This window comes from Sorex araneus, chromosome 1, assembly GCF_027595985.1.
Source record: "Sorex araneus isolate mSorAra2 chromosome 1, mSorAra2.pri, whole genome shotgun sequence".
Classification (NCBI taxonomy): Eukaryota; Metazoa; Chordata; class Mammalia; order Eulipotyphla; family Soricidae; genus Sorex; species Sorex araneus.
In genome coordinates this window covers 250066636-250080960 of record NC_073302.1, presented here as the reverse complement: position 1 = coordinate 250080960, position 14325 = coordinate 250066636, and the positions used below count along the sequence as shown (strand labels likewise).

The window sequence follows — 14325 nt, the reverse complement described above, 5'->3', positions numbered from 1 at the left end:
TCAGCTTCATTTCAGTTGAAATGAAGCCGAATCAAACATTCTGCAGAATGGACAGACTCCTTATATTTTCTGCGAGGTGCAAGGCCCTGCTGAACATGCTCTGTAATGTCACACCATCTCGTGGCAGCCTACTGGGGGCTCTCTAGCGCCCTTCTGGCACCTTCCGCTACCAGAGGTTTAATCTTTTGCTTAGTCCTGTGAAGCTTGTCAGCCAAGCTAATAAATCATTGTATAAACCTGAAAGAAGGGGCCAGAGAGATCCCAGTGGATAAGGTGATTGCCTTGCATACAGCTGACTCAAGTTCGACCCCCAGAGCCCCATGTTGTTTTGAGTCTGCCAGGAATGATTCCTGAGTACAGAGCCAGGAGTAACTTCTGAGCTCTGCTGGATGTAGCCCAAAAGAAAACAAAACCAAAAACCCTTTCTGAGTGAAAACAGTAGCTTCATACATTCAGACAGTTCTGTTCTCAAAGGTATGGAAATCCTCTAATTGGAAATTTTATTTTGGATAACTATATACATATTCAAAAGTAATTAATATGTTTGTTATGGTTCATGACAGATTTAAATTTCTATGCAGGGCGAGAGAGATAATACCATAGGGGTTTAGATGCTTGCCTTATATGAACTGACTCCTGGCACACCCAAGCAGGGGTGAGTGTGACCTAACCCTTATGCCCCTAAATAAGACAAAGAACCAAAGGTTTAAGGAGTTAGTTAAGATTTATGCTGATGCAGTAGAATGCTTCACCACTCACTGGTCACCAAATGACTTCAGAATTGTATTCTAGGGCCCTGGGTATGACTCCGTGATCCCTTCTATCACCCATATGAGCTGCATACAGTCCTTACAACTTTATTGTCTGAGCCCACCCCATCCCCATGCCCCCCAGTGCAGCAACTAAAAAAGATATGTGAGCCCCCTGAGGGCAAGTGTGTGAACATAATGTGACCCCCCGGGGTGTGCCACCACCACGTGCATAATGGCTCACATTCCTCATAACAACCAAGGGAAGGGGAATAATAAATTGAAAATTGTATTCTACCTCATAAAACCAAAATCAAGAGAAGCCTACCCCTCGGAAAGGGAAGGAAATGCTTTAGGCCATCAGCCATAGCGAAGATGCCATAGCTGGTCTTTGAGCGCTAAGCTTCCTGAAAACTAAAACCAAGAAAGGGCTCTTGACACCAGTCTTGGTGTTTACTAACCACAACGGGAAACACACTAGACTCATTCACAGGAGATGAAGCTACTCCTCACAGTGAAGTCTTGTCCTAGTTGCACTTGGCACGGAGCCCCGCCACCCCAGCACTGACTAATGTGACTCTTTCTCAGCACTCAGTTCTGAAAGAAATCAGTGCTGTGGCGCTTCTGACAAAGGAACCTGGGAGACTCAGAGCCTTCAAGTTGGAATTAAGTGAAGTGATGAATTCATTAGTCTGTTTCTTGCTTTGTCCATTATAACAGTAATTCAGAAAAGCCTTCCTGGATCCAGGTGGGAGGCCAAGTTCAGTAATCTGAAGAACGTGTGTTTTGAACGACATCCAGAGTACAGTCTAGAGCCTATCTGGGTAGACTATGTGCCCTTTCTGCAAGTTCATACACACAGCACTTTGTCCTAACACTTGATATTACAGAGCCTGTGACTGTGTTTAAGGTCATTGGCACCGGTCGGGGCCAGAAGTGCATGTGTCCCCTGGGGTTGATGAAGGGAAACCAATGGACTGATCTTGGGTAGTGATGACATTGCTAGGTGCGGTGGGGTTCCTCCTCCGTGCCTGATTCTCTGAGGGAGGACGCAGATAAGAGAGCGCAATAGTTAAATGGAAATATGTTACAGGGGAAAGTATGTGTCGCTTGTGGGGTGACCTTCTCTATTGCCAGTGGGAGTCTGCTTGTGTGGGAAGGCAAAGTAGTGGTGAGAACATGTTGAGGGTGAACTCAAATCTGGGGTGGATTGGGGAATGGAGCTTCATGGAGCTTCAACGAGACTGTTTGTTTTTTCCCAACATCATGGCCAACATTATACAACTTGTAAAGGGTGGCGCTTCCTCCTGTGGGGACTGGCCCTTTATAGTGGTATTCTCACTTTCTCATTAGTCGAGATTATGAAACAAAAGGATGGCCTTTTCTCTGCGAATAAAGGAGTCATGAGATGAAGATTTCTGTCTGCTCTGGGTGGAGCCTGTCTCAGCCTGAGCATCCTCCCCTGGTGCACCCCATTACCTTGAACTTCTCCTCGTAGTTTTCGAAGGCTTCCATGACCATGCACACAGCTTCCATAGAGCGCTCGAGTCGGCCATCCACCCCGTTAAAGCGGTACATGCTGCCGGACACGTCCACTACCAGGCGCAGGCGCTTGGGCTTCTGCTGTGGGCTGCCCAGCTGGGGGAGCAACAGAAAGGCCGGTGAGCGAACACCACTGGCTGCGGTGCTGGATCCCACCCCTGCCCCACCCCCACCAGAGCACCAGCCACGAGGGAGGGAGGCAGGTCAGCTGCAGGCGAGGCCTTGCACCAGGCCCTCCAGGCAGGTGGAAGGGCATGACGACAGTATCTCAGCAAACGGAATTTCAGACTTGTGTGGGACATCTGGGAAAGATTAGCCAGAGGAATATGGTCTAGTAAAACTGCCTTCCTGAGGTGGATGATCATCTTAAAAACTGATTTGGAAAGAAATCAACCCCAACATGTCATTTTGCTGTCATGCCTTGGAGTCAGTTACTCTGGCAAGACTGAGTTATTTTGGAAGTTCACATCCATCTTCCTTCTACCTGTTGTGTAGTGGCCTGGAAATCAGTTCCCACACAGTCCTGGGGAAGTGTCAGGTTCCCCAAAGGACGCTGTGAGAGGGGAGTCTGGCGAAGGACTTAAGGGAAGAATTTATTCAATGTCTTTTGTTTTCAGTAAGTTTTCAGTTTTCTCTTCTTTCCAGTTACTGAATTACTACTTTTCTTTGCTTTTCTTGGCAGTTTGAGACAGGAACGGTGCATCTAACTGCTGTTTAGCAACAACGCTCAATTAAAATGTGAAACTCATGAGTTTGTTTGACTTTTAGATTTATGTGTACCAACTTGCAGGATTAAAGGTGTATTTGTTAGTTTTACTTATAAAATAAGGGCAAAAAAGTCCAGATTATTTTGCTATACTTGCTGACATATATGGAAATTAATGAGTATGCTAGTTTCTCTATTTATTCATTTTTTGAGAAATGAAGAATGTAACAGTCTAAGACAAATTCAATATCTATCTTTTTCTTTTTTGGTCATAACATCAGGGACCACGTGTTGTGAGGGACTGAATGTGGGGCTTCTTGCCTGCAACGCCTGTGTTCCAGTCTGTTGTGCTCTCCCCTTGGTCCTTGAAATGGTTCCGGGTAAGCTACTGGGTCTGCTAAGTGCAGTGCAGGGCCACACAGCTTTCAGGCCGGCTCACACTTTCAGTGGTATGGAAACACATTTTGGACCACAGTGAGTCAGTAAAGCAGCTGTTGACTCATATCAATGACACAGAAGCAAGACCTCCCTAGGTTATGTAGGTCTCCTCCTTGAGTAACATTTAAATATAATATGTGACTCCTCTTCTTCCACCCCACTCCCCCACCTCAGTGACTCCACAGCACTTCTATTTCTTTTTCTTTCTTTCTTTCTTTCTTTCTTTCTTTCTTTCTTTCTTTCTTTCTTTCTTTCTTTCTTTCTTTCTTTCTTTCTTTCTTTCTTTCTTTCTTTCTTTCTTTCTTTCTTTCTTTCTTTCTTTTCTTTCTTTGGTCACACCTGGTGATGCACAGAGGTTACTCCTGCCTCATGCACTCAGGAATTACTCCTGGCAGTGCTCAGGGGACCACAGGGGATGCTGGGAATTGAACTCGGGTCAGCTGCATGCAAGGCAAACGCCCCACCCACTATGCTATGGCTCCAGTCCCACTTCTCTTTATTTTAGGGATATAGGAAGCCAGAGTTTTCTAAGACATTCAGTACTTAAATATGTTTTTCTTTTGATTGTTGCATCGCAAATATTTTAAATAACAGCTGCTTAAGCTTGGTACGCTACAGTTGGGGTTTAAAGGTGAATTCCTTAGATTCTAAAATTTTCTTCAGTTATATTTCCACACATCTGTGAAGCAACAGAACAAAATAAAAACACCATGACTTCCCCGGTGTTTCACAAGCAGAGTCCTCTAGGCCATGGGCAGACCAGTCCTTAGCTCCTCGGGGGCATGGGGATCCCTGCTCTGTCGCGCTGCTGAACTGCCCAGGGAGGAGAAGCTTTGGGTAAAGGCCGCAGCTGCTCTCAGCAGCCGAAATTACCTTCCCCAGGTGCCTTTAAGATCTATGGTTGGGACATTATGCTATCTCTTTGGTTTCCTTAAACTCACATCCTTACCTCTGCAAGGACTCTTTTTTCTTTTTTAAAAAAAATATTGAATCACCATGAGATAGTTACAAAGCTTTCAGTTATACAATGATAGAACACCCATCCCTTCACCAATGCACATTTTCCACCACCAATGTCCCCAGTGTCCCCCCCCACCCTACCCCCATCCTCCCCCTGCCTCTATGGCAGACAATTTCCCTCATACTTTCTCTCTACTTTTGGGCATTATGGTTTGCAATACAGGTATTGAGAGGCCATCATGTTTGGTCCTTTATCTACTTTCAGTATGTATGTCCCATCTTAAACAATCCCTCCAACCATCAATGACTTAGTGACCCCTCCTCTATCCCAGCTGCCTTTTCCTCCAGTTTATGAGGCAGGCTTCCAACCATGGAAAAATATTCCTGGCCCTTGTTTCTACTGTCCTTGAGTGTCATTCTCATATAAATGTTATTTTATATTTATAAGAACTCTTTTTGTTAATCCTTCCTTACATATTCAATTTCAGTGCTTGTTTTTGACTCATGTTTGGATTTGGACTTGGATGATAAATGGTATTCTCTGCTTCTTAAAAACTTTCTTTTTACATAATGCTTTCCTTGGTCAGTCAAGATTTTGGGTGTTTTGACAGAGAGTCAAAAACAACCCCCCACCCCACTTTCCACACAAGTGGGTATAAAGTCAAACTCTGCATATCTCAGGCTACTAGTCCATTATCACTCACTTGAGGCTCCAGATCACCCCGGCGTTTGTAGATGGCTTTTTCTCCAGTCAGCCCATCAATGATCTTGGCATCATCGAGATCCCCAGTAGCTTGATGCCTCAGCCACTGTCTTTCTTTACCTTTAGCCTAAAATGACACACACACAAACCCTTTAATTAGTTCTGGAGGGAACACCACACAGGTTATGCATGAATAACAGGAAACATCAGATCTTTCCAATAGGTGATGGTATAAGCAATTTATTTATTTATTTTTTGGACCACACCCGGCGATGCACAGGGGTTACTCCTGGCTCTGCACTCAGGAATTACCCCTGGCGGTGCTCAGGGGACCATATGGGATGCTGGGAATCCAACCCGGGTTGGCTGTGTGCTAGGCAAATGCCGTACACTCTGTGCTATTGCTCCAGCCCCTGTATAAGCAATTTCTTAAAAGGACTCCTTTGTTTCTTTCACAAAGGAACACCCTTTGTGTGAATTTTAGCAGTATTGTTTTGATATTAGAAATGATAAAATGAACTTGAAAGCATATGTGAAAGGGAAAACAGTATGCAAATGATCTCTGGAGAAATAGGTAAGATTTGGAAATGTAGTGGTGGAGCATTTCTTTTGGATTTTCCATTAGTTTTGCTATAGTACTCCTAGAAAAATCACTATCAAGCTCATGCTTGTTAACAATGTCTGCAAAAACAAAAAGTGGCCTCAGGCCTCTTGCAAAAGAAGTTTTGTGCACATGGAAACAGCTGAAAATAGTATATGACCTTTATGTACCCTATACACCTCTGTGGTCATTTAGAAAAATTCTGAACCAGTTTCTAGTAGGTACAGTAAGATATTCCTACAGTAACTTATCACTAGGGCAGATATACTTAAAATGGTAAATAAGTGATCTTATCCCAATCAAGCACATCTGAGGCCTATATTTACATTAAGAAGCAGGATGGGGGCTGGAGAGACAGGACAGTGGGTAGGGTGCTTGCCTCACACACGGCTGACCCAGGTTCAATCCTTAGCAATCCAGATGGTCCCCCACATACTTTGAGGAATAGTTACTGAGTTCAGAACAAGGAGTGTGTGGCCCCAAATAAAAAAAGCAGGAGGAGGAGCTAAAGTATTTTTGTGCACACAAACTAGAGGAGGAGTAGAATGATGTTCTCTGTAATCAGACATTGGATTAGTTAAATCAGCCCTTTGCCATGACCAGTTACTAACCTCAGCAAGTTATTTAAGCTGTCTGCATTTAAGTTTTCCTCATATCTAAAATTAAGACGGCACTAGTTCTATTTTATCAAGTTATGGTAAATATTAATCTGAGAAGAAACTCAAAAACCTAATCATAGCCTGGTACCATTTATCCTGTGAGATATTATTGATGACTAAGTCCATATTAACATAAGCACCACTCCCATCACTGTTTTTGTGCCCCACCTGGTGGTGTTCAGTGGTTATTCCCTGCTTGGGAATCCAACCAGGGCCAGCTGCATGCAATACTAGTGGCTTACTTCCTCACTAGTTCTCTGGCCTCCTAGTGCTAATCAGAGGGATTAACTGTAACTTTCACTGTAAATACAGAGCTCTTCTATACAACATACCTGGGCAATACTATATGTACTGATTTCCTATTGCCCTTGAACTATTTGGGGCCTAGAGAGATAGTACACTGGGTAGGGTGCTTTTCTTGCACATGGCACACCTAGTTTTGATTCCGACATCCCATATGGTGTCCCAAGAACCTCAGTACTAATTCCTGAGTGCAGAGCAGAGTTAGGAGTAACTCCTGATTTCACTGGGTAGGCCCCCCTCCAGCCCCCCCACCATCCCAAACTATTAAACTATTATCATAGAGACACTAAATTTGGTAGGCAGATTATTCTGGAACCAACAGTTATGGGCATCTGTCCCACAGGAGAATGGTCTTTCTTTTTTTTTTTTTTTTTTAGCTTTCAATTTGTAACAGATCTATTTTATTCACTTTGAGGGAATATAATAGGTATTCTTCTAAATCTTCTATGAACCCATATTACTCCTCCCACAATTAAATGGATAAATACATTTTGAACATTTATAGTTTGTATGCATTAAATATTCAGAGTTTTGAAAACCGTGCTTAAGTCGGGTTACAAGTTCTCTGCCAAGATGCAACTTCTTTTTCTTTTTTAAAAAAATTTATTTATTTTTTTAATTAGTCACTGTGAGGGTACAGTTACAAATTTACCCATCTTTGTGTTTGTGTTTTCCTCATACAATTTTCGAGTACCCATCCCTCCACCAGTGTCCATTCTCCACCACTAATGAACCCAGTATCCCTCCCACCCTCCAATCCCGTCCTGCCCCGCCCCACCCTGCCTCTGTGGCAGGGCATTCCATTTTGTTCTCTCTCTCCTTTTGGGTGTTGTGGTTTGTGATAGGGGTACTGAGTGGCCATCGTGTTCAATCCTATTCACCCATACCTTGCAACTGTGACTGACTGGGCTCTAGCTCCTATTGTCTCTTTTTAAAAAAAATTTTGATTTATTTAAACATTTTTTTTATTTTTATTTTTTAAATTTACTTCTATTTTTAAAAAATAACAATGATATATGAATAACTAAACATGAAGGAGCCTGGCAACCTTCTGTGGCATATTCGATATGCCAAAAACAGTAACAACATGTCTCCCTTGACCTTGAAAGAGTCTCCAATCATTGGGATAGACAAGTAAGGAGAGGCTGCTAAAATCTCAGGGCTGGGATGAATGGAGACTGGTTACTGGTGCCCGCTTGAGCAAATTGATGAATAACGAGATGACAGTGATAGTGATTTTTATTTTTCAATTTTTATTATTTTTTAAATTTAAATTTTATTTTTAAAAATGTTGGAGTAGGGCTGCAGTGATAGCACAGTGGGTAGGGCGTTTGCCTTGCACTCGGCCAACCCGGGTTCGATTCCCAGCATCCCATATGGCCCCTGAGCACCGCCAGGGGTGATTCCTGAGTGCAGAGCCAGGAGTAACCCCTGTGCATTGCCAGGTGTCACCCAAAAAGCAAAAAAAAAAAAAAAAAAGTCGGAGTACTGCTATTTGTTCAGCCATTGAGTAAGCTGATTGAATTGGGCATGAACTACACTCCTACTGTCTCTTAGAACAGATAATTCCTCAGACTTTGAGGGTAATTTTTCATGGGAAATGTGATTGTGAATATTTTTTGGGGGACTTTCAGTTCTCAGATTCTCTGTCTCTTGATAGATACAAACAGAAGAGATCACTGGCTTCTAATACCTTTGACGGATGAGGAAAAACTAGTCTACTTGCAAAAATAAACACTGCAGAAAGTAAGAGAATGTGGTGGTAGCAATAAGCTAACATCAAGATGGCAATCAGGGAGGGTGGGTTTTAGAATTATTTTGTTACTTTGTTTTTGATTCATACCTGGCTGTGCACAGGTCTCTTCCTGGCTCTGTACTCAGGGATAACACCTGGCAGGCTCAGGGGACCAGGTAAGGTGCTGAGGCTTGAACCTGGCTCAGTCATACTACTAAGCACTGATTTTCAAAGCTTCATTAATTTACTGACAAGGCAATGATCCTGTAATTCTAGACTCATCCTACTAGCTGCTTTTGCCCTGTAAAGAGCACTAAGGCAATGATTAACTAATTCTTGTGATCCTCTTCCCTCCCCCTTTTTATTTGTGTGTGTATAGGGAACCACACTGGCAGTTCTCAGGGCTTCCCTGTGCTCAGGGATCATTCCTGGCAAGCTCACGGGACCATATGGGTTGCTGAGGATCTTATACAGGTTGGTCATGTGCAAGGCACTGTACTATACTGCTCCAGCCCCAAATAATCCTTGTGATTTTTTTTCCTTTTGGGTCACATCTGGCAATGCACAGGGGTTACTCCTGGCTCATGCACTCAGGAATTACTCCTGGCGGTGCTCAGGGGACCATATGGGATGCTGGGAATCGAACCTGGGTTGGCCGTGTGCAAGGCAAATGCCCTACCCACTGTGCTGTCGCTCCAGCCCCAATCCTTATGGTTTTTAATGCTAATTTCAACTATTAAAATGTTAAATCAGGTTTAAAAACCATAGACAATATGCAATTGTATAATATAACTCCCTTTTATTTTGCTTCTGGAAATAATATATTTTAGAGCTGATGGCCAAAAAAAACCCCCAAAAACCAAAAAACCAAAACTTGCCAAGGTAACAGGCAGAAGTGTTATCTGGATTTCTAATTGGAGGACAAATGACTGTGGCTAAGCATAGACCTAATAATAATATTACTGCCCAGCAGAGCCCAGGAAGCAGGGCTGGGGATCCAACCTGAGGTCCTGTGTATCACAGACATGCACTCCAGCCCTTGGTGCCATCATCCCAGTAGCTACCTTATTCATTATTTCTATTGGCAGCACAGAAAACTGAATTTCAATTTGAATTAAAATTCATAATTATTTAAAATATATTTAAAACACCATACTACAATACAGCTAATGAAGAATGAGCAACAAAACGGAGCATTAGGATGAAACTCTAGCATAAGGGAAGCAAGCTTCCTTACTGCAGAAATGATGGGGGCCAGAGAGAAAGTGCTTGCCTTGCATGCAGCTGACCTGGGTTCAACCCTCAGCATCCTATATGTTCCCCCAAGAACCACCAGGGGTGATTTCTGAGTGCAGAGCCAGGAATAACCCTGTGAGCATCACCAGGTGTGGCTCCAAAACAGGACAGAAATGACTAAATTCCCATAAGATCTCCAAAAATAAGATTCCCTTAGAGGAGGAATTTAGGTTTACATTTGGTAAAAGAAAATGCACAGAGATCATGTGTTACAGACCAAATCTTGTAACTAGGGAGAGGAAAAAGTTATAACTTTTAAAAAAATTATGATTTTTTGAGTCATTGTAAATTAAAAAATTATTCATGATTGAATTTCAGGCAATGCTCCAACACTAATTTCTTCCCTAATGTCCCCAGTTTCCCTTCCACCCACTTAAAATTTTTGTGAAAGAGATCACAGCATGCTTAAAGCAAAATCAGTGGCATGACTGACTCATGTTCCATGGAGAACTATCACTCAGTGTGTACTCGTCAAATTTCTAGTTAAATAAAATTAATTACCCGTGGCATATTCTATATGCCAAAAACAGTAATAAGAAGTCTCACAATGAAGACGTTACTGGTGCCCGCTTGAGCAAACTGATGAACAACGGGATGACAGTGCTACATATAATATGTAATCTTCATCCATGTTGTTATGAAAATTAGCTGAGGTATTCAGAGGTGAGTTCAAATAGATGATCAGTTTTTGGTGACTAGAAAGTATGCTGTCAATTTCACTTTTTGTTTGTTTTCAGGCCACATCTGAAGGTGCTTCGGGGACCAGGCGGTGCTCAGAATTGAACCATGACCAGATATATGCAAGGCAAGTGACTTCAAACCCAAACTATCTCACTGGCTTGTATGCTATCAATTTTAAAGGAACTAGAGAGGTTCATTCATGAACATGGATTATCAAAAAAGAAAAAAGTATTGCATTACTCTCAAGCTCATTACTGCTTTGTTTATTCTTCTCACTGTATGAGATAACAAGTCTAACAATGGAGACATTGCTAGTGGCCACTTGAGCAAATCGATGAACAATGGGATGACAGTGCTACAGTGCTCTCACTCTATAGAAATATATTTTTCTCTTTGATCTCATGAAAATTACTTTTGAGGGAAGGATATAAATAGACAGTCCTTAGCTAACTCCAGATAGAACATAATGGGTTCTATGATTACATAATATTGTATGATACATACACAATGGGTCCTCAATAAATTAATTGAATGAAAGTTGGTATTTATTCTAAAATAGAGGATATGAAAGTATGTGTATACAAAACTAATCAAATATATGTGTATACATATCTTCACTGTAGTACTACTCACAATAGCCAAGATATGAAAACATCTCAAGTCCCCAATAATTGACGAATAACACATGCTGTGCTAGTGGCTGCCTGGGACATTATGTGGAAATGGAATACCGCTCAGCTAATTTTCATAACAACATGTATGGAACAAGAGGAGGCCATACTAAGTGAAGTAAGTCAGAAGGAGGAAGACAAATACTGGGTGATCTCACTCATATGTGGGATATAAAGAAACAAAGCAAGGGAACAGACCAACCCAAATGAGACAAACCCATGGAATCAGAGTTGCAGTAACTAGAGGGAGAAGGGCCCAATGGACTGTGACAGAAGGTATTTTGGTGGTGGCTGTGATAACACATACTTTGAAGGCACATCAAATTGTACCTCAGCAACAGACAGTCATGTAAGCTAATGTTATTACAATTAAAAAGTATATATATGTATATATAGCATTATCTCAATGTCCATTTTATAAACATGTATACAGAAGGAAAATACATGGGTCAAACAAATAAAAATATTGACATGCATAGCTATTCTGTGTCCTGGAACTGTCGGTTTCTGGATTTTCTGATTTTTCACATAATGAACCTGTGTCTTTTAAAATCTGAAATTCACCTTTTCTCAAAAGGATTTTAAGAAACCTTACATGTTTATGAAATAAACTTTTGAAATCAGTTTGCAGAAAATGAAGAGGACTTTTCAAACTTTAACATGCATTAAAATAACTTGAATCTTGTTCAAGTGCAATTTCTGATTTAGTAGGTTGAGGTCGGAGTCTCTGCACTTCCAACAAGCTCCCTGCTGATGGCAATACAGCAGGCCCAGAGACCACACACACTGATGAACTAAAACTGGGTTTGGTTCCTGGGAATCTTCTACATCTTCTATGTACTGCCTTTTTTTTTTTTTTTTTTTTTTTTTTGCTGTTTGGGTCATACCTGGCGATGCACAGGGATTACTCCTGGCTCATGTACTCAGGAATTACTCCTGGAGGTGCTCGGGGGACCATATAGGATGCTGGGAATCGAACCCAGGTCTGCATACAAGGCAAATGCCCTACCCACTGTGCTATCACTCCAGCCCCCTACGTACTGCCTTTTGAAAAGTCAGAGATCCACTTGTGTCTTAGATCAGTAGCAAAGATCTGGTTTCTCTCTGAAATTTAATCCTTACTACATATAAGTTATAAACTTGGAGGAAACTTAAATGTATATTACTAAGTGAAAGAAGCCAAATGTTTAAGGCTACATATAGTATGATTCTAACGATATAACATTTGAAACACAGGAAGATAGTTACAAAAAAAAATCAGTGATTAAACACACAAGGCTCAACCTATAACAACATGTTAGTGATCTCTTATAGAAGGCCCTTGGGTCAATACAACAATCCTCTTTCCTCTAAGGATACTTTTTTCTAGCTTTATCCGCAGATTTTCATAACAAACAATACAAAATTTATTATTTTGGTTCTGCTTTGGGGCAGAATTGGGGCTTGGGATGGAAACATCCAAAATGTGGTGGGAAGGTGTAATGGTAGTGGGACTGGTGTTTAAACATTGAATATAATCAAATATTGTGAACTACTTTATAAAATTAAAAAAAACTTAAAAAGTCAGTGATTGCCTGGGACAACAACTGTCTTAGATAATCAGCAATTCACACTCCTGAGAGACTGATCCAAGAAATATGAAGATCAATTATACTAGGAACACTCAGGATGTGAGACTATGAGAGTTCATTGTTAGCTGAAGAATGTGATACACGTATATGCTTTTGAATGGTAATAAGAATATTAATAAGCATACAGATGGGAAGTAAAGCCATAGAAACAAATAGCATATTACAATAACAAAAAGTGTCAGGAAACATGTTATTTTATACTACTGAGATTTAGGATAGCTTAAAACAGTTAATTACATGTTTTATGCCAATCAGGGGTATTATCTAAATTTGATTATTTAGTGGCTTATCTTCCAAATAAATTTCTAAAGATCTCACTGTAGGAAAAAAAAAATTGGAGCTGCTATGTTTTGTTATTTCACATATTCCTATATTTGACTAAACTACAATAAAAAGAACATTTATTATTGATTTATTTTGATCACAGCTGATGGTGCTGAGGGCTTACTCCTGGCTCTGAACTCAGGGGACCATATGGGACGTTGGGATCAGCCTGGGTCAGCCCCGTGCAAGACAAGCACTTTACCTACTGTAAAGACCCCAGAAGACTTTTTCATTCAATTCTCTTTAGTAAGCTTGTGAAACAGCTTAATGAACAGCTAAGTAAACTTTGAAGATTAATTTACCAGTTCTTCAAAACTGAAATTTTTTTCATTTTTGGTCACACCCGGCATTGCACAGGGGTTACTCTTGGTTCATGTACTCAGGAATTACTCCTGGTGGTGCTCGCAGGACCATATGGGATGCTGAGAATCGAACCTGGGTTGGCCGTGTGCAAGGCAAATTCCCTACTCACTGTGTTATCACTCCAGCTCCTGAAAAAGTAATTAAATATCTTTTTCTCTGTAAAATGACACTGATTTGCAGACCAGTGGTTGAAAAACATTGCCATAAACTAAACAAATGTTAATTTCTAGTGAGTGGTTTGTAAAAAATTCTGCTCTAGTGATATCAATTCCAGGTTAGCATTAGAGGTCAGAGATTAGTGTACTAAAAACCCCAAAGTGGTTTCCAATGTGGTTATAAGAAGGGAAGTAGAGGAGGCAATATAGAAGAAAAGATAAGGATGACAAAGAGTAGTAGAGCAAACTCACAAAAGTCACTCGTCTGAGCTGACAGCATACAGAATTCTTCTGGTTGGTGTACATGCTAATAACTTGTGCTTTTACTTAGGTGACCTATCATTGCCCATCACAATGCAGGTACAGAATTATGAAGAAAAAAAAACTTTAATTTGCCCCTAAGACTATTATGATTGCCTGCTGTCTCTGGATTCACCGTCAAATTAAAAGAAAAAAAAAACCCTTAGGATTTTTATCCCTTTTATTATGTTCAAGCTGCTTTTTAAAATATATGATTATTACCTCTTGAGTTTAAAAACTGTTTCCATTATATGTGCCAATGAAAGAATAAAACTTTGTAAAATTTGGGATGAGGGTGAGGGAAAGGATATGCTTTTCCTCCCAATGAATCTACCTTTTTGTCCTAATAAAAGGACAGCTTACACCTACTTGTGTGAAGTGCTTGAATAAACTTAAAGTGCATAAATCTTTGTGCAGAGCAAAAGCACCCCTGTAATTACCGGCACATCCACAGCCTCCTGGGATTGTTTTGTTTTGTTCTTGGGGTCACACTCGGCGATGCTCAGGG

The 14325-nt window shown here is 41.0% G+C and overlaps 1 protein-coding gene across 1 annotated transcript in view; it reads right to left on the bottom strand.

The window, feature by feature from the left end:
- VWA8 (von Willebrand factor A domain containing 8) overlaps window positions 1–14325 on the bottom strand; it is a 350725-nt gene that overhangs the window by 18917 nt on the left and 317483 nt on the right. The window contains exons 41-42 of the mRNA XM_055137059.1: window positions 5100–5225; window positions 2229–2387 (exon numbers count right to left, since the gene is read on the bottom strand). Of these exons, the coding sequence (XP_054993034.1) occupies window positions 2229–2387; window positions 5100–5225 (285 nt within the window). The remainder of the gene's footprint in view (window positions 1–2228; window positions 2388–5099; window positions 5226–14325) is intronic.